At 40.7% G+C, this 19,777-nt stretch overlaps 1 protein-coding gene across 2 annotated transcripts; it reads left to right on the forward strand.

Moving 5' to 3' along the window:
• The first annotated feature begins 15,308 nt into the window (after positions 1-15,308).
• Positions 15,309-19,253, forward strand: cuedc2 (CUE domain containing 2). Of its 2 annotated transcripts, none has more exons than XM_078272850.1 (9): positions 15,309-15,436; positions 16,374-16,456; positions 16,553-16,696; positions 16,796-16,857; positions 17,057-17,187; positions 17,319-17,486; positions 17,586-17,650; positions 17,738-17,798; positions 18,343-19,253. In XM_078272850.1, exons 2-9 carry the CDS (start codon positions 16,383-16,385, stop codon positions 18,487-18,489), a joined length of 852 nt encoding a protein of 283 aa, XP_078128976.1. In that variant the 5' UTR covers positions 15,309-15,436; positions 16,374-16,382; the 3' UTR covers positions 18,490-19,253. The 2 variants fall into 2 exon arrangements, with proteins under 2 accessions (XP_078128976.1, XP_078128975.1); XM_078272849.1 differs by having other exon boundaries at positions 15,310-15,436; positions 16,371-16,456.
• Positions 19,254-19,777: the final 524 nt, after the last annotated feature.

Consider the following 19,777-nt stretch of genomic DNA (forward strand, 5'->3'; position numbering starts at 1 on the left):
GGCTGAGCGCCGCTACGTTGGAGTTTAACCCGGTGGACGAGAGGGTCGCCTCCCTACGCCTGCGGGTTGTGGGGGGAAAACTCTGACTGTTGTTTGTGCATATGCACCAAACAAGAGTTCAGAGTATTCGGCCTTCTTGGAGACCTTGAGTGGAGTCCTGCATGGGGCTCCAGTTGGGGACTCCATAGTTCTGCTGGGGGGACTTCAACGCGCACGTGGGTAATGATGGAGACACATGGAGAGGCGTGATTGGGAGGAACGGCCTCCTGATCTAAACCAGAGTGGTTGTTTGTTGTTGGACTTCTGTGCTAGTCATGGATTGTCTATAACGAACACCATGTTCGAACATAGGGATGCTCATAAGTGTACTTGGTACCAGAGCACCCTAGGCCAAAGGTCAATGATCGATTTTATAATCGTTTCATCTGATCTGAGGCCATATGTTTTGGACACTCGGGTGAAGAGAGGGGCGGAGCTGTCAACCGATCACCATCTGGTGGTGAGTTGGGTCAGGGGGTGGGGGAAGACTCTGACAGACCTGGTAAGCCCAAACGGGTAGTGCGGGTAAATTGGGAACGTCTGAGGAGGCCCCTGTCCGACAGACTTTTCAACTCACACCTCCGGGCGGAGCTTTTCGTGCATCCCTGTGGAGGCTGGGGGCATTGAACCCGAGTGGACAATGTTCAAAGTTTCCATTGCTGAAGCTGCGGTGAGGAGCTGTGGTCTTAGGGTCTTAGGTGCCTCAAGGGGCGGTAACCCACGAACACCGTGGTGGACACCGGTGGTCAGGGAAGCCGTCCGATTGAAGAAGGAGTCTTTCCGGGATATGTTATCCCAGACGACTCCGGAGGCAGTTGCAAGGTACCGAAGGGCTCGAAGGGCTGCAGCCTCTGCCGTGAAAGAGGCAAAGCAGCGTGTGTGGGAGAAGTTCGAGAAGACATGGAGAAGGACTTTCGGTCGGCACCAAGGTGCTTCTGGAAAACCGCTCGCCACCTCAGGAGGGGGGGAAGCGGGGAACCATCCAAGCTGTGTACAGTAAGGATGGGACGCTGTTGACCTCAACTGAGGAGGTAATAGGGCGGTGGAAGGAGCACTTTGAGGAACTCCTAAATCCGACTAATACGCCTCTATGGTAGAGGCAGAGCTGGAGGATGAGGGGGGGATTGGCATCAATTTCCCTGGTGGAGGTTGCTGAGGTAGTTAAACAACTCCACAGTGGCAAAGCCCCAGGAATTGATGAGATCCGTCCCAGAAATGCTTAAAGCTCTGGGTGTGGAGGGGTTGTCTTGGTTGACACGCCTCTTCAACATTGCGTGGAAGTCTGGGACGGTGCCTAAGGAGTGGCAGACCGGGTGGTGGTTCCCCTTTAAAAAAGGGGGGACCAGAGGGTGTGTGCCAATTACAGGGGTATCACACTTCTCAGCCTCCCGGTAAAGTCTACTCGAAGGTGCTGGAAAGGAGGGTTCGGGTCGATAGTCGAATCTCAGGTTGAAGAGGAACAATGCGGATTCCGTCCTGGTCGTGGAACAACGGACCAGATCTTTACTCGCAAGGATCCTGGAGGGTGCCTGGGAGTATGCCCAACCAGTCTACATGTGTTTTGTGGATCTGGAGAAGGCGTATGACCGGGTGCCCCGGGAGATACTGTGGGAGGTGCTGCGGGAGTATGGGGTGAGGGGGTCCCTTCTCAGGGCCATCCAATCTCTGTACGACCAAAGCGAGAGCTGTGTCCGGGTTCTCGGCAGTAAGTCGGACTCGCTTCAGGTGAGAGTTGGCCTCCGCCAGGGCTGCGCTTTGTCACCAATCCTGTTTGTAGTATTTATGGACAGGATATCGAGGCGTAGTCGGGGTGGAGAGGGGTTGCAGTTCGGTGGGCTGGGGATCTCATCGCTGCTTTTTGCAGATGATGTGGTCCTGATGGCATCATCGGCCTGTGACCTTCAGCACTCACTGGATCGGTTCGCAGCCGAGTGTGAAGCGGCTGGGATGAGGATCAGCACCTCTAAATCGGAGGCCATGGTTCTCAGCAGGAAACCGATGGAGTGCCTTCTCCAGGTAGGGAATGAGTCCTTACCCCCAAGTGAAGGAGTTCAAGTACCTTGGGGTCTTGTTCGCGAGTGAGGGGACAATGGAGCGGGAGATTGGTCGGAGAATCGGCACAGCAGGTGCGGTATTACATTCAATTTATCGCACCGTTGGACGAAAAGAGAGCTGAGCCAGAAGGCAAAGCTCTCAATCTACCGGTCAGTTTTTGTTCCTACCCTCACCTATGGTCATGAAGGCTGGGTCATGACCGAAAGAACAAGATCCAGGGTACAAGCGGCCGAAATGGGTTTCCTCAGGAGGGTAGCTGGCGTCTCCCTTAGAGATAGGGTGAGAAGCTCAGTTATCCGTGAGGAGCTCGGAGTAGAGCCGCTGCTCCTTTGCGCCGAAAGGAGCCAGTTGAGGTGGTTCGGGCATCTGGTAAGGATGCCCCCTGGGCGCCTCCCCTAGGGAGGTGTTCCAGGCACGTCCAGCTGGGAGGAGGCCTCGGGGGAGACCCAGGACTAGGTGGAGGGATTATATCTCTAACCTGGCCTGGGAACGCCTCGGGATCCCCCAGTCGGAGCTGGTTAATGTGGCCCGGGAAAGGGAAGTTTGGGGTCCCCTGCTGGAGCTGCTACCCCGCGACCCGACCCCGGATAAGCGGATGAAGATGGATGTTAGTGCCCTTTGGTCCACACTGAAATATCGCAACAACAATTGGATGGATTGCCATGAACTTTTGTACAAACATTTATGGTCCCGAGTACGGCTGAAACTAACGATCATTTTAATTGTCGATTAACCTGTCGATTATTTTCTCAATTAATCGATTAGTTGTTTGGTCAATAAAATGTCAGAAAATGATAAAAAAAAAAATGTGGATCAGTGTTTCCCAAAGCCCAAGATGACGTCGCCAAATATCTTGTTTTGTCCACAACACAAAAAAGATATTCAGTTTACTGTCACAGAGGAGTGAAGAAGCTAGAAAATATTCACATTTAACAAGCTGCAAGTGAGAATTTTTACTTTTTTTTCATAAAAAATAACTCAAACAGATTAATCGATTATCAAAATAGTTGGCTATTACTTTAATAGTCGACAACTAATCGATTAATTGATTCATCTTAGCAGCTCTAGTCCCCAGAGGGTGAATCCTACTGATTTGGTGATCCTCTGACTTTTTCTCTAGCGCCACCAGCAGGTTTACATTTGGGGCTTTCACTGAAATACATGGACAACTATTGGGTGGATTTCCATACATTTGGTACATTTGGTACATTCATGTTCAGGACAACCTGTAATAACTCCCTCAACTTTTCATGCAGCACCATCATCAGGTTTATGACTATACTGCAAAACTTATTTTATGACATTCCTATCAGCATTAGCTGTACCTTGTGTTTAGTGTTAATTAGCAAATGTTCCAAATGTACCAAAACTAAACTAAGATAGTGAACATGGTAAACATTAGATCTGCAAAACATCAGCATCTCATTCACTGTAAGCTTTTAGCATGCTCACAAACATTAGCATTTAACTCAAAGCACTGTGCCTAAGTACAGCCTCACAGAGCCAGTAGCATGGCTGCAGAGTGCAGATTCTCTTGTTAACAAAATATCAGATTTGTCATGTTACTTCAGTACTCGACTCGTCTGAAAGGTACTATGGCAAAACACAGAACATGGTTTAAAGCCCTTAAACTCAATAAACAATCACTAAAAAGGCTAACCACTTATTTGTTTAACCACTGTGTCTTCATCAGGGAGACTGAGAAAAGTGCTGATCTAACACTCCCATAGTTGCTGTGAGGAGAAGCCTCTTAAGAAGGCACCTAGGAGCTCGGCCCACTCCCTGGGTAGACACAGACAGAATGCTTCAGATTAACTGGTTTTCTTAATGTCGCCTCTCTGGCGAAGTTTCTTTTAGAGGGCTGAGAGGCAAACAGGCCCCAGTGAAAGACTCACTCCCCATTAGTGGAGGTAAATGGCTCTTCTGTGTGCAACCGGTTAAAGCAGGGCAAGATAAAGGGCCTCTCCACACACTTCTTCAGCCAGATTAGAGAGGTGACTCTTTTCTCGAGGATGTAAATGTTTATACGTGCACATGGGGAGCACTCTACCGTAGGAACCTTAGCAGTGTCACTGTTACGTTTATCATCAGATATTTGCAAAGCTCTGGCCGTCAGCAATGAAGACGCTCAAAATAATGCATTTCATTCTACAAGTTTAAGTTTACATTTAAGCTACACCTTAAGCTTAAATGTTATAATAACCACTGCTTTAGTATTAAATGTCGGAGGAAATTGGTTTAAAGTCATGGAAAATATGCAATGAAAATTTTGTTTTACCTTTAGGTGCAATAACAACTATTTAAAGTAATTCTAGGAAAACACGGACAAATTGGACATGACTTGAAAACACTTAAGGCTTGAGAGTAAAGTTCATTATTTGATTTTACAGTTTTTAATGGTTACATATCAGGGTTTGTTATGTATGTATCATAAGTTTATGAATTAAAAAATGTCCCCATGTTTTGCTTGAGTTGCCAAACTTTTTTTTTCCATGCCACTTCTTCAACTCTAACTCTTCCTTACTTCTTGAGAAAGGGGGAAAAAAAACTGCACCTAATCGCAGGCTCATTGCTTCCTTGCCAGCTACCAGCCCCTGATTGCATTTTAGCCGAGAAGTAAATACTACATGCTCAGTTACCAGGTGAAATCAAGCAGGCAGATGTGTCTGCAGCCTCAGTAGACACTCGCTGGACCTTGCTTCTGTCTACCTGTCCCACAGAGGTTCTTGCCAAGTCAGCTGCTGCTGATCCATGTTGCTGAGTAGGTATGTGTGTGTGTGTGTGTGTGTGTGTGTGTGTGTGTGTGTGTGTGTGTGTGTGTGTGTGTGTGTGTGTGTGTGTGTGTGTTTGTTTGTTTGTTTGTGAGAGAGAGAGAGAGAGAGAGAGAGAGAGAGAGAGAGAGAGAGAGAGAGAGAGAGAGAGAGGGAGAAACAAAACTAGATAAAAAATAAGAGTAATTTAGTTGACTTTTTTCAGAAATAAATATGGAATACAGATCTAAGGAAACACATTTGTGAGATTTAATACACCTCCTTTTTAATGAATAAAACAATAACTCAAAGTAATACCGATAACTTCAGATTTCTACTCACACTCCCCAGAATCCACCAGGCCTGTTTGTTATGGGGAGTGTACAAAGGAAGAGAGCAGCAGAGGTATGTTTGCCAGAGAAGGGGTGAGAATACAATAGCCCTCCTTCCAAGGGTCTGTAACCAAAGACTCTGAAAAAGTCACTGCCTGCAAATAAAGAGCCACTGCACAGCTCGCATTACAACAAGGACAGCATGATACAACTCAGCTCTTGTTTGTACACCACCAAATGTTCGAGAGCAACAAACACAGCACAATGCACATTATCTAATATTGATGATCCAGTAATACCCTATATTATTCTTATTTGTATAACAGCTAACAATGAATTTATATTATTGATGCTACTGTCTAGTGTTTGATACTTTCATGTTTCTTAGCACTAGCAGACAGTGTTTTGGTGTGATTCAAGAATGACAGTGTCTGTGTGAACCTTTACCCCCATATGCTGTCAGATCTGAATCATTTTATTAACCTTTACTCACAGACTTCCACAGACAGATTGGATAGTGTCATTTGGTACACTAACAATGCTTTTGGGTTATTGACATTTACATTTTTAACATTTAACATTTTTGAAAGAAGTAAAATATCAGACTGAGATAAGAGACTGACTAAATGGTTGGCTCTTTTGCAACAACCTGTCAGGGCATTGTAAAGAAATCGGTCACTATACTAATGCCACAATGCTAAATTGAGTAGCATTTAATGTTGAATTTAATTAAAAACTTACAAAAAAGTTTCATATTGAAATGCATGTGTATCATTAAACCTGCAGTAAATTAATCCGTTTTTTCCTTTAGGGTATATATGGCATTGTACTGTAGCAAATACAACTGAATTAATCAAAACTTAAGTACTAATGCAAAAAGACGTTTTTGAGGTAAAACACTAAAATGTAACAATGGTGTGATTTCCTTTAAATGACAACTTTCCCTAATAAACACTTGTCTGTATTTTGTCAATAGTTGCATCCAGCCAAAGTCTGAAGGAGCCTCTCTTTGCAAATTTCCGGGCCTCCCCGTTGCTTAAGGTTGTGACCCCTCTTTTTATTTTTCCCGGGGCTGTTGGGTTAATGAAGTAACAACAAACTAGGCCTGCGGCTAATTTGGAGTGGCACTTCCTGGCCCCTCCTGTCTCCACGAAGACGTATTTCATTTTCTCTTATCTCTGCCTCGGTCATGTGGCTTTCCGCATGGACGCCCATGTCTCCCCCAGTTGCACGACTAATGGAAACTTTGTTAATGTCATTAATCTGCAGACCAGGACATGAACCAAACACGTTTAACCTTTCTGGGCAGGCCTCTGCCATCAAAGCTGTAGTGACTGTTCACACACTCTGAACTTGTGGCTCAGTGTGATGTGTAACGATATGAGATTCTCTTGTCCAAATCAATTTAAGCCACGGTAAAGCCATGTGGGACTAACATCCAACATAGCAAAGATTTATACAAAATAATCTTCACAAAATGTTTTTAATTGGTCTGCTGATACCAAAGTTTCACCAGGAAAAATGCTTGATAACGTTTTCTGAGAAGATCCCTGCATCTCTCAGTTTACACTGCATATCCATCTTTTCTAATCAGCCTCACTTGACTGAACGGGTGTTTATAGATGACAGCACTCTCACTTCCACCATGCACATTTAAACAATGGTAATGTCAAAAGACTGCTTAATGACTAATCAGGTGGCTGTGATTCATATCTCATTCAAAGCCCTTATTCACACATTCCACCAGCTCCATGAATGGACACTCAGCCCTACATGTCATATACTTTCATTCATAAAGAAGACAACAATGAGAGGGGGAGAGAGGTTGCAAAAAAAAAGGAATCTCTCTGGTAGGATGGGTAACCCAGGGGACATTTTCTTTTGTGTGGCTTATGGGGCCAAATGCCAGCAGGCTTACCTCCACGCTGTCTGTCTGTGTGTGTCCCCCTTTCCTTTGCTCACAGTAATTAGGAGGATCTTAATGGAGAGGGGGTTTATTAGTGTCTGAGGAAGGCTTTAAACTTCACTTTAATTAAGGGGGATTCAGCAGACAGCTTGTGTGGCGATGTCACCCATTTTATAAAATCCTTGTTTGGGCACAACAGGAAAATAGAAGTGGGTTCTTTAAAAGGAAGGGAAAAAAAGTCTTTCCAGAGGAAGGCCGTCTAGACCTGCGGTCAGACACAGAATAGATAGTGTGACCCTAGCTGAGTATTAAGATGACGGTCATTATCTGCCAAGAAATTCCACGTGTGCATGCTGGGAGCAAACAAACCCCCCCCCCACACACACACACACACACACACACCACCACCCCAGAACAAACCGTCCACCCCTCTGAAATTGTTAAAAGATAACCTCACTGTTTAAATTTGGGGGGGGATTAATTTATTCTCAGCATATCCTATGGCCATTCATGCAGGATATAAAATCCTAGATTATTTCCTGCTTGGTTAAACCGCATCCGGCCAGTCCCTCTCACAAAGCCATTCTAATGTTGCCATTAGTTATGCTCTTCTGGTGGCCAAAAGATTGATCCCAGACACTTGGAATCCAATAAATGTGTACATGAATGGCAGAGGGAGATAACGCCTTTACCAGAGATAGTGCGAGGGGCCGATCAGTGCTGAAACACAATTGGAAAAAGATGATTAAGGATATACTATTTGAAAATAACCTTTGCCTTGTCCTTTTTCTGTTTATGCGGTTATATTATTCACTCTTTTCAGATCAACATTAGCCACTGACAAACTGAAAAATGTTTCTATTTCTGTAGTTGTTTATTTGTTTGTTAACAACTAATGTATCAGGTGTGTTGTAAATTTGAAAGACTGTAATAAGGATGTTTTATTAAAATTGTGTTGGATAATGAAAAAAGAAACAAATTAGAAAGAAGCCTCTCCGTCAAAAAGGAAACTACCATCCCAACAACCACACGACATGTACTCACTCATAAAAGCTGATGTTTTCACAGACATCATGGGGCTATAAAAGGTGAGTCTTCCACAATAACTGCAGCTGCTGGAAGCCTACAGAGGGGATCTGATAATGGGCCTGAGGGGAAACGACAACATGCTCAGGGACCAGGGACTGTCTGGAAGATAGATAAGAAGACACAGGAACAGGTTATCAGCCAGTTTATGAGGTGACACTCTGCCTAAACACTCACCTGTTCTGCAGGAATCACAAACAGGCGTCCCATCAATTCATGCAGGGATCTTGCTGTTATGGATCATATAAATAGCCTATCTTTTACATGTTTTAAACCAGGTCTCATACACAATGTTTGGTTTCTTTTACACATAATTAGCTCTATTTTGTTAAAAGAAAATAGTATTTTACATAAACACATTTTTTGCTTATATTTAATTTACGTGTGTTTATGAAGAAAACAGAGAATAGTCAGACACATAATTGACATAACTCTCAGACTTCGCACTGTAAACCCATTCTGGTTCCAGCCAGTGTGTAATCTGAGAAAAAGCATCACATCTAACATGGATTAAAATTGATGCTGTGCTTCAAAACAAGTGAAAACATATCAGACCGGGCTCCTGGGACTCACAAGGAATGCAGTATTTCCACCCAGAACTGTTGTCTAATTTTATGAGAAGACATTGTCAAAGTTATATGTCTAGATTTTTTACTTGTCACTTCAAGATATATAGATACATTGTCCAATTCAGCCTGGATTAGTCGGCTGTCACAATGCACTTACACAAATTCCTTAATTGGCGCCAATCATTCAACAATGCAGTGATTTTCCTATTGTATTAGGGCCACTAAAACACTGAAAACATACAAGCATGGAAATACAATCTGTTTTAAACTTGACTTAACTTGTCTGAAATCGCTCATTATAATTTTATACAAAGCAATGACTTATTTCAGAATGAATTGGTTTCATGCTTTGAGCAGAGCAGGGAGAAGGAATTAGCTGAAAGAGCAGCTTGACTGAGATAAATGGCAGCTGACCTGGGAGAACAAAGAAGTGATTTGCCTTGTGGCACTACTGGACAGGTACTCTCAAAACATTTCCTGTGTAGGTGGAGAACAGTGGCTCACCCTGGGCTATTCTGAGAGAAAGTCGTAATGAAAAGTTTTTGTGGTTATACATTTCAAGGACCAAGAAAGATAGTTTTATATCACTTTCTATGAATGACATTTTACTTGTTAACAGCATTTACATAAAGTTACTGACTGCTCCCTTCACTCAAAGCTGACAGAAGAAAAGACTACAGTGGGTATTATTTTTAGTGCAAAGAGAAATTGCATTTTCCCACAAAGAAATCCCACGAAGCAATAAGAAACAATGCCAGTTTCTCTTTTCCAGTGACTTCTTCCATACACAGTAACTATCACCACATCATGAATAATTAAAGAGTATTTTTGTTATCATCTTTAGGCAGCTTGCGCCTGTACACTAATGTACAGCGAATGTATGCAAACTGAAATGTTTAATTGCAAAATATTTCTAAAAACGTCATATCCCTCACAACGCTTTGTAGTTTTACGATAAATAACAAACATAGTTACATGACATGCCTCAATGTGTGACCACAAAGTTACTAAATCAAAGCGAAATGTTCCTTTCCATGAAAAAAAATTAAAAAAAACAGCACAACTGTAGACTGCTCAACTGCATGGGTACATTCACCAGATTTTTTATCATTATGCTTTCACCCACATAAATGATCAAAACAAATGACACTCTCTGTGCACAGAAGAGACGGAGCCCACAAAAGGGAGTCTGACAGCCATTTCCACAACAGATGTTTTTACAGAGGGGTGTCTTCTCTCCGCTGAGCAGTCTCACACATGAGAGACCCCCAAAAGCTTCAGAGAAACGTCCAGAAAACCAACATGTAAATTTGTAACTGCCATGTCTCAGACTAGCAGGCCCACACCAATTTCATTTCTTTAGGGGTAAAAAACAAGGAAAAACGAGAAATTGTTATAAAGGCATGCCCAAATATACATATCAGTGTGGATGATTTGAAAAGGCGGAGGAATAGAATTAGAACTTCAATATCAGAAAAAGACAACAGACAACATCGTTATGTGTTATCATGAAAAGATAAGTCCCTATTGATCCAGGTTGTGGGCAAAGACTGCACTATTGACAGGAAGACAAAATATGTCGGAGGGGCAATATTTCATACATTTGGCCTGCTCACTCCATCAATGTGAGAGGGTGTTTTTCTGGGCTGTATATAATAACACGTGTGCTCTTTATTTCCTTCAGATCAATGGTAATGCGAGGCGGGCCACACAAGATGGATGCCACAGGCAGGTTAACCTATCGACTGCTGAACAGAGACACAGAGACTAAGACAAGGGAGACCAACCATTTACTGAGATGAACCTAAGCTAGCTCGTCCTACTTGGCACCTGCCGTATTCCTAACAAAACTTCTTTTTAACCCTTGTAATGTCTTAGAAAGCTGCGCACATTTTTTTGTGTTAGCGGGTAAAATTTGACCCATGATTTAACTCCAAAATACTCATAAAACAATAATTATGATCCAACATTGTTTTTCACCTCATAGCTAACTTATTATGTATGTTTTTTTGGCCCCAAGGACCTTTCATCTTAAAATATACCACTCGTTTTTAACTTAATTTTTTTTTTTATTATTATTAATTATTATATTTCCAATAATGAAGACAATGGGTAATTATGTTATCTGACTATACTAGACTAAAAATAAAACGATTTGCTTGTGGGATTTTTTCAACTTAATATTATTAACCGTAGTGACATCTGTGGTGTCACGGGTAAAAAATGGACCCGTGTAGATTTAGGTTAGGAAAAAGGTAAGTCTTTGAACAAGAATACACATCCAATGAAGAGGAGGGTCCAAATGACACAGATGCTCAAAAAGAGGTCTTTAACTGCAAAACTGTGATTCAACATCTTACATTGTTTACTTCCATATATGTATCTACTATATATCCATTCACTGTTTAAAGATCTATCTGTTTCTGCATTAAATATATAATTGTTTGATTAGATTTGAGACAATTTTTTCCGTGCTTCATGGTCTACACGTCCTGTCTAACCCCGCACTCTTGGAAGTTGAAGTGGAGGGGGGAAATGGCAATGGGCTGCCTGGTGACCACTTCCTGGAGACAGACGGGAGGGAAGGCTAGCCCACACAGGTGGCCCGGATCTGGATCAGGTCAGCCGCGCCTTCGGACAACCAGCCAGCAAATCTCATGCCCATGCTCCATGCCTCAAGTCACTAACCTGCAGCTCTTTAGAAATAAATTTAAAAAAGTGTACGGGTAAAATTCAATTAAAAAACATATGCCAACTTTGACTTCACAAGTGTTGTTAATACTGTATTTGTGTGAGAATCTAGACAATAACGCTTTGAATCACACAACCTTCAAGACCAAGCAGAGAGAGGTACCATGATTAGATTTGATTAAAGATGGGTTATGATTGTAAAGGAGGCCTTATATTGTAAAAGTTTCAATTAATTAAACTGTACTGTGCTTGAATTCACCCTGTAAATGCACCTTTTGTAATGCCTTGGAACAGATATGTTAAGTGTTTGAATTTTTTAACAAATTCTCTCTCCAAATAATGTGCTGATCACATCTCTGCCGCACAGGTGATTCGACTGAAAGTATCAGATAATTCTGTGCCTTTCTATTGTGGATGCAATGCTACACATTCACTAAGAAAATACAATAAAATCTAAATATGAAGTCACTGTGGCTGAACTGCAAATCGAACGTTAATAGAATAATACTGTTCCGACAGACAGCTCCGAGCATTATTGTCTAAAGTTGGGTAAAGGGTAATTAATTTGGCAGTAAATCATTCAGTGTTTTGGTGACTGATGAGAATTGTAATCTTTTTTTTTTTTTTGCTCAGACATCCCCCCCCAGTCCCCATTGTCTGTGTGAAAATGGAAATCTGTGCCACCAATACAATATCCACATTATGTGCCCTGCCTCGACATTGTTGCATGACATGCTTGATTGTACCCTGCATATAAGAACGGAAATGTGTAAACATACCATTAGCACATATTAAGGTTTGCCCTCCACTTATATTAATGTGTAATGTATGAGTTTGTAAGTTTTTTAAATTATTTGTGTTTGAATAAAATACCTCTTTGACATTTGTAGAACAGTCCGTTCTTATGCCTTATAGCAGAAGAAATGCATTCATTTCCATATTGGTTTCCCTTCATATATGTGCTTTGGAAAAGCATGGTCTATTTTAAACTTACATTAAATACATTTGACAAAAATGTATGTAAATATATTTAATTATCTAGTTTACTGTCACACAGATCAGACACACAAAACTATCACAAGAATACGGTTCTGTCACACCTAGGGCTGGGTATCGCCAATGATTTCCTGAATCGATTCAATTCTGATTCACAATGTCCCGATTCAATTACATTTCTGATTCGATATCAATTACATTAGGGAAATTTCAGTCAATACCAATACCAATTTTGCTTGGATATAAAAGAGGTTCTCAGAGAACTTGTGCTGTAAATTGTACAAGCAAGAAGCAAGCCTCAATTTTTTTTTTTTTTTAAATAATGCACCAGGTTAATGTTTACATTAGGAATTGACCCCCAAAAAGTTTGTTTAAAGTACTTTTTACTTAACAGGACTAAGATGACAGTCATTGAACAGGCATATATTAAAAGATCGATTTCAGGATTGTATTAATTGATATCAGAACACTGAAAGATTATTTTAACCCAGCCCTAGTCACACCGTTTTAACTCAACCACTTTACTGTACTTGTTTGGGCCTCCCTCAATGGCAATTTGTATTAATAACACTGCTTGAGGCGAAAGGTGCAACATGTTTCTTGTTATTTTTATTATTAATATTTACTATTTAATATTAATATATTACATGACGTTCATATGCATTGATTTAAAGTAGTGTGTGTGTGTGTGTGTGTGTGTGTGTGTGTGTGTGTGTGTGTGTGTGTGTGTGTGTGTGTGTGTGTTTACATGTGATTATACAATGAATATACAACTGAATGTCTGTGTGTTTCTCAGGATGTTTGTTTGACAATCTCTTTTGTTGTTTTGTTGTTACTGGAAGGTGTCACTAGCATACCATCTTGTGGATGAGTTACTGCTGTCACTTGTAACTCAATGCTGCCACCTTGTGTTGGGACACCTTTTACTTTAAAAAGAAGAAGGAAAAAAAAAAGAAACCAGTTTCCGCTTTAGTAGGTCTGTCAGCATGAGTTAGTATTTACCACTGATTTTGCATTGGAGAGGATGAAAAACATGATTATATACAGGATTCAGGGTGGCTTTTAGATCATTCATTATTGTTTGCAGGTGGCTCAGCTGTTTACACACATGGAGAAAACCGAGATGCTCTCCTTTGCTGTAGATTTTACACGCTCTCCTCTGATGCCTCAGTCTAGCCATGAGCTCAGAGTTGAAACAGAGTTCAGCCAAGTTGAGAATTGTTCGTGCTTGTTTTATCAGCAGCGTGTACCATATTCCCCCCATGAAATACTACAGCGGCAAGAGATACTGCCAAGGGAGCAGGGAAACAATTGAATGGGCATTAATGATTTACAGGTACATATCTGCTATAATACCAACACAGGCGGAGGTAACTGAGAGCAGGATCTGATGACATCATTGATGTTGCCTCAGATAACACCTTGATCATCAACTATGTATGGATCTGGCAAAAGATAAGATAATGTCCAAGTGAGAGTAGACGACTATTTACTGGCCTAATGTACAGTATAGACCAGTGTTCACACACTGAGTCAAGAATGTGGGTCACAGAAAGCTTAACATTTATTGAGAAAGTCTGAACCAAACATGTTAGCTGTATGATAGCTGTATGTTTCATTGTAAAAGCATCAGTTTAATTTTTGATGACAGCTGGGATACATGAAAAAGATTTGAATGTTTAGACACCACATATATAAAGTCATTAATATGTGTTTTCTGATGCAGCTTTCATTGATTGTAGAAAGTATTATGGAATGCCATATCAACGCAGAGGTCCCTTCTTATCCCTCCATATTTTATTTTACTTTGTTTTGAGCCCTGCTTCACTTTATTTGACTTACCGGGAAAAGGTTAATACTTTTCTGATAATCACACATATTGTTGTAGTCTCACTAAAATATGTCTGTGTATGTTCCCCAAAGAAATGCAGGTGGTGTGTGTAATATGTTGTAAACAATGTTGTGACGTATGAAATATTGTGGAAAACTTCTATAATGTGGACAAGGGTTAACCATAATAGCTGCATTTTTAATAATATGTGTTAGTTTATTAAGGATTAAAGCCAAAAGTAGGGAATTTGGCGATGGGAAAAAAAATGTCAAGCGCATGCCCATAGCCAGATTTGTTTCCATGTAGTCTGGATCAACGGAAGCACATCTCCAGGATAATTGCCTGACGGTGTGTGGCTCACGCAGCGGATGTCCCTCACCTTCTGCTCTCTGTGTGTTGCCATTCTCAAACTATGTTCGCGTCGGGAAACAACAACAAACTTTGAGCTAGCAAGCTACAAGCTGAAAATGGCAAGTTTTTAAGAAAGTTTGGCTTGTGCAATAAGGCAGGCCTGCTTGGTTCAGTCGGGGAATGATTGTAAAGATTTACAAGGAATATGTTTACACCATTTACTATCTAACTGGGCCGTTTTGGGACTGATTAGTGGGGATTGCAGTGGACGAAGTAAACATGGCGATACACTGAGCAAATTACGTTTAACCATGTTTCCAGCTAATTTAAATAGCTCACACATTTCATTTCCAGGGTGCAAATTTTCCACCAAAACAACTTCCTTTCCGACTATTTTGCACTGAGGCACTGTCGCTGTGTCCGGAGTTTAGGACTGTGATTGGTTTAAAGAAATGCAAACAACCCAGTTTTCTCCTATCCCAGAATGTATGTGTGTGTAGTCACACAATATATCAAAAATAGAATAATCATTACTTTTTTTTTTTTTTTACTTTTTCATTTAACATCATACATCTCCCCTTTCTTAGTTCCACACAGACTTACCAAATCCATGTTAAACAAAGAAAGTTTCACACACGTAGCATACATTCATAAAATAATAGCTACATACATTTAACCAGGCTGTTTACAATCAGAGGAAATGACGTGCTAATGTTTTGATTCGTGCGGGCTAACGAACTAGCTAGCTAGTAACCACTGCAGTGACCAGCATCCCCCCTGATACATCTGGGGGAAACGTTGAGCTTCATGTCCCCATAGTTTCTGTCACAGTAAGTTTTACTCCATTAAAAGTCTCTCCGATATAACTCTAAATAATCGAGGTTGATTTGGCATGACGCGTTAACCGTTAGCTTGCAATTGTTGTTAGCTAATGATTACCCACTTAGCTAGCGCTAGTTCGCTTACAACCTAGCAGGCTAATGTTACCGTTATTTCTTAGAGGATACGAAGATGAACAATGATACTGTTGAAAACATGACAGGGCATGGAATAACTGGCTGTGTAGGGTGGATAATAACACGGCTGTCCTGCAAAGGTTTAGCTAGCTAATGATAGCTTATAGCTGTGGCGTTAGTGATGATGGTAATCAAAGAACCATATATCGTTAATGGATTTATAAGTTTCCTTGTTAGTAATTAATGTTTGCTGATAACTACGGAAATGTCCGAGTAGCTGCACTGCTAATGCTGGGCAACAAACCAACGCTAGCAACGTTATCATATAGCACTTGAGTGTGATGCATAGCTAAGCATTAGTTGATGACATTCGTTACATATTATGTAGCTAAGGTACTTTGACATCAATTAACTTACTTTGTTTAGTGAAGACGGCGATATGCAATTAATGTTTCACCGTTGCATTATGGTTAGCGTTAACATGACTGTCGATCTTTGTTGAAATTAATCGTTAGCTAGCTACCAAGAAGTCCATGTAACGTTGACGTTAACTACAGGTCGGTCGTAAAAGTCAATACTGACCACCACTAGCGTCCTACCGATGCTGCAGCGGTAGGACGCTAGTGGTGGTCAGTATTGAGCTTTCACAACCAAGCTTTCGTAAGAAATGCTTTTGTAAAATTTGCATGTAGGTCTGAGCTGATGCCTGATGGTGGTGTATCATATTTGGTACATGGGGGACAACTGTTTGGTCATATGCTGTACCCCAACTCCAGCACTTTTACTCTGTATTTCCTCTACTGCGCAGTAGGAGAACGCAATGGACCTCCACAAAATCATCCACAGTGCGCTGCACGAATTTATTCAGGCTTACATTCCTGATGCAGATCTCAGGTAAACAACTTTACAGCTTTTTTGTATCCTCACAACAACTGTAGTTCCATCAGATTTACAGTAACCTCTTTTTTTTTTTTTTACCACTCAATGCAGCACACTGGATGATGTTCTTCTGTTTTACATCACTGGAGTCCTGGAGGATCTTGGCTCCCAGCAGAGTGTTGAGGAGAACTTTGATGTGGAGGTCTTTGCAGAGATGCTAGAAGCTTACATACCTGGTTTTGCGGAAATTGACAGGTAAACAGACAGTCACACTTTTCCCTCTATTCTGGCCACAGCTGGACAACGACATTACTTAGGCATTTGTTATTACATTTTTTTTTTTTCATTTTGCAGTGTCAAAGTCTGTGAAATGATGTTCAATCTGGCTTCCAAACTAGCCACTGCTAGGACCTCAGGTAGTGCTTTAATTGTCATTTCTAATACATGCAGTACTGTTGCAGCCTTACCCTTTCCAAGTGGTGTCTTCATTTTCATAATGCTATCAAAGGAGTCACAAAAACAAACTTTATTTGGCAGTTCCACTCATTTAAGATGGGGATCATCAGCTACACATGTACACTACAGTGTGCTGATGTTAATTTGTGTCCTTTTTAGCTGATGAAGCAAACGTTGAGCCTAAAGCAAGGGCAGAAGAGATTTCATTGAAACTCACCGACCTGCCCAGTGAACCTCCACCAGGAGAAACTCAGTGCCTTAAAACACAAACAGAGGGCGCCACTGCCAAGGTTATAATTTCAGCACATTCTTTTTTCTAGATACATTTTACTATGATTTAACTTGTGCTCATTGTGTTCCTACTATTGATATTGTTTTCATCCACCTAAATTAGAGCTAATATATATGTGTACATGTTCAGCTACCAGTGTCTGAGTGGGAGTCCCAGGAGCAGCATCTGCTGGAGATGTTTCCCAAGTGTAGTCTGTCCGAGGCTCGCAGCGCCCTGTCCATTGCCAAAGGAGACATGGAGGAAGCTGTGCGCCTTATCATAGAGGGTGATGTCCAACTCAGCCCCACTCCTCTTAATGTGAGTCTCTGCTACACACAGAAACACACTGTTTCTTGTCAGTCGCTGCCTACTTTGTGTATGTTAGCAGTCTGATTTGATGGTGTCGTGTTGCCACAGGTAAACCATGGGAAGAGTATTTCCTCACTGGCAGACCAGAAACTTAAAGAGAGCATCCTTGAGAAGTAAGTAAGATTGCTATTATCTTTTGTAGAGCAGAACTGGCCTCACTTCTTTGTTTCTATGTTCATGACCACATTTCATCTCCATAGGTACATGCTGGTGGACAGGGAGGAAGATAAGAAAACACACCGGCCTGTCACCCCCAAAGATGTAAGTTATACTTCATATTCACAATGTGTATACAGTGGCACTCATAAGTTTATGAACCCATGCTAAAGTTGACTAAAAAGAGGAATACAAAAAATCATCTTTAGGAAATTGATCTTAATGCCTTAATTACAAAAATGAGGAAAATTCCAACCTTTAAGGACACCAATTTTCTTTGTGAATGAAAAATAGAATAGAATAAATAAAGAAATGTTCTTCCTATAAAATACTAATAAAAATCTGCCTGCCTCTATGGGAATTTAACATAGAGGTGTACTCACTTATGCTCCCTGTATTTTAAGTTAGAACATTTATTTATTTACGATACATTTTTCATTCACAAAGAAAATTGGTGTCCTTAAAGGTTGGATTTTTCCTCATTTTTTTTTTAATTAATAAAAATAATTGATGATTTTTTTATTCCTCTTTTTAGTCAACTTTAGCATGGGTGTCCTAATTTGTTCACATGACTGTGTGTGTGTGTATATATATATATATATACTGTATAAGTTTCATGCAATAAAACCTTCCATTTCTTTTTTTACAGGCTCCAAAGAAGCTAGTTCGGTACCACAGTAACCAGGTGGTAACCACAAAAGGAGAGCGATATCACCTTGTGAAGAAAGACGAAGCAGAGGACATGAAGAAGACATATGTCAACCTCAAGCCTGCACGAAAGTACAGATTCCACTAATGACATGCACACCACAGTGTAAGAGCAGCTAATGACAATATTGTTTAAGTTTTTGTTTTTTTTCATTTGGCCTGAATTTGTTAGATTTTTCTCAAGTAAAGGAACATAAAAATATGCCTTGGTTAAAACATTTTACAGTGTTTCAGTTGACATGTGTGATATTTTGGTGATGTTGTAACTTGTGTTCTTGTTTGTGTAGCAGCCTAACCTATCTACTTGTTGCCATCTCAGCAGGTCTGATGTTGCACTGACTTACTGACTCTTAATTTTCTTATTTTTTTATTTTCTTTAACTTACAATAGAAACTATAGATTCATAACTGTGACATAAAGTTGTATGATGAATCTATTGTCATTTCTGTAAATAAGTTCTCGTGGTGCTGTAGTTTCTTCTGGACGTTACAAGTCTCAACTGCTTTTGTATGTACATATCAAATCATTGATGCCAATTTCATTTAAAGTTCTATTTTTACATCATACATGAAAACAGTGCTGTTTGGTCAAGCCTTGTGATTTGGACAATTTGTTGTGCTACAAAATAGGTTTTGATTGAAAACTTATTTTTGAGACCTATAGATCTTTTTATGAACATTTGTACAGCAGGTAGCCACAGCAATCCTCACGCAGGGTTTGATATGTGGGTTCCCTCTCCTGAGAGCAAATAAAGGAAGTGTATGTGATAATATGCAAAGTTTTACACTTTATAAAATTATGTTTTTGTTTATAATTTCTAAAATGAAAAACAGAAATACACTTGCTTAAATTCTTTTTAAACATAATGACCTGGGCTCAAAGTCATCCAAAAGTGAGATTTGTCAGCCTGTTGCTACAACCTGAGAGAAATGGTAAATATTTGCCAGCGGCACAGCTGAGCTCTGATCAAACAACGGGTGCAGCTTAAAATGTAATTGTATTACTCAACTTTAATGAAAAACGCTATATAACAGTCAATACATTAATTTGCAATACATTTTCTAGCACAACAAATTCTAGTCTCAAGAGGTTACAGCGCTGTAATTTCAGTCGTAATGGAGGACTGTGGTTGCCCCCTAAATGTTAAGCGAAACATGCTGCGTGAGGACTTGATTTTAAAGTTCATTCCAACAGCATTATCTTTATTTTTGATATAGATGTATAGATCTGCAAAGTCTCCAATCATGTATTTATTGTGAAGAGGGCCGCTGTGTGCTTTCAGGGTCTGTTTACATGTTACCGAAGTGGTCCTCTATCGCAGCTCCTTTCATCTCGTGTGTTGTGAATTTTGCTTCGCTTGTGATTGTTGGTTGTAG

This window comes from Sander vitreus, chromosome 17, assembly GCF_031162955.1.
Source record: "Sander vitreus isolate 19-12246 chromosome 17, sanVit1, whole genome shotgun sequence".
In the NCBI taxonomy this organism is placed as follows: Eukaryota; Metazoa; Chordata; class Actinopteri; order Perciformes; family Percidae; genus Sander; species Sander vitreus.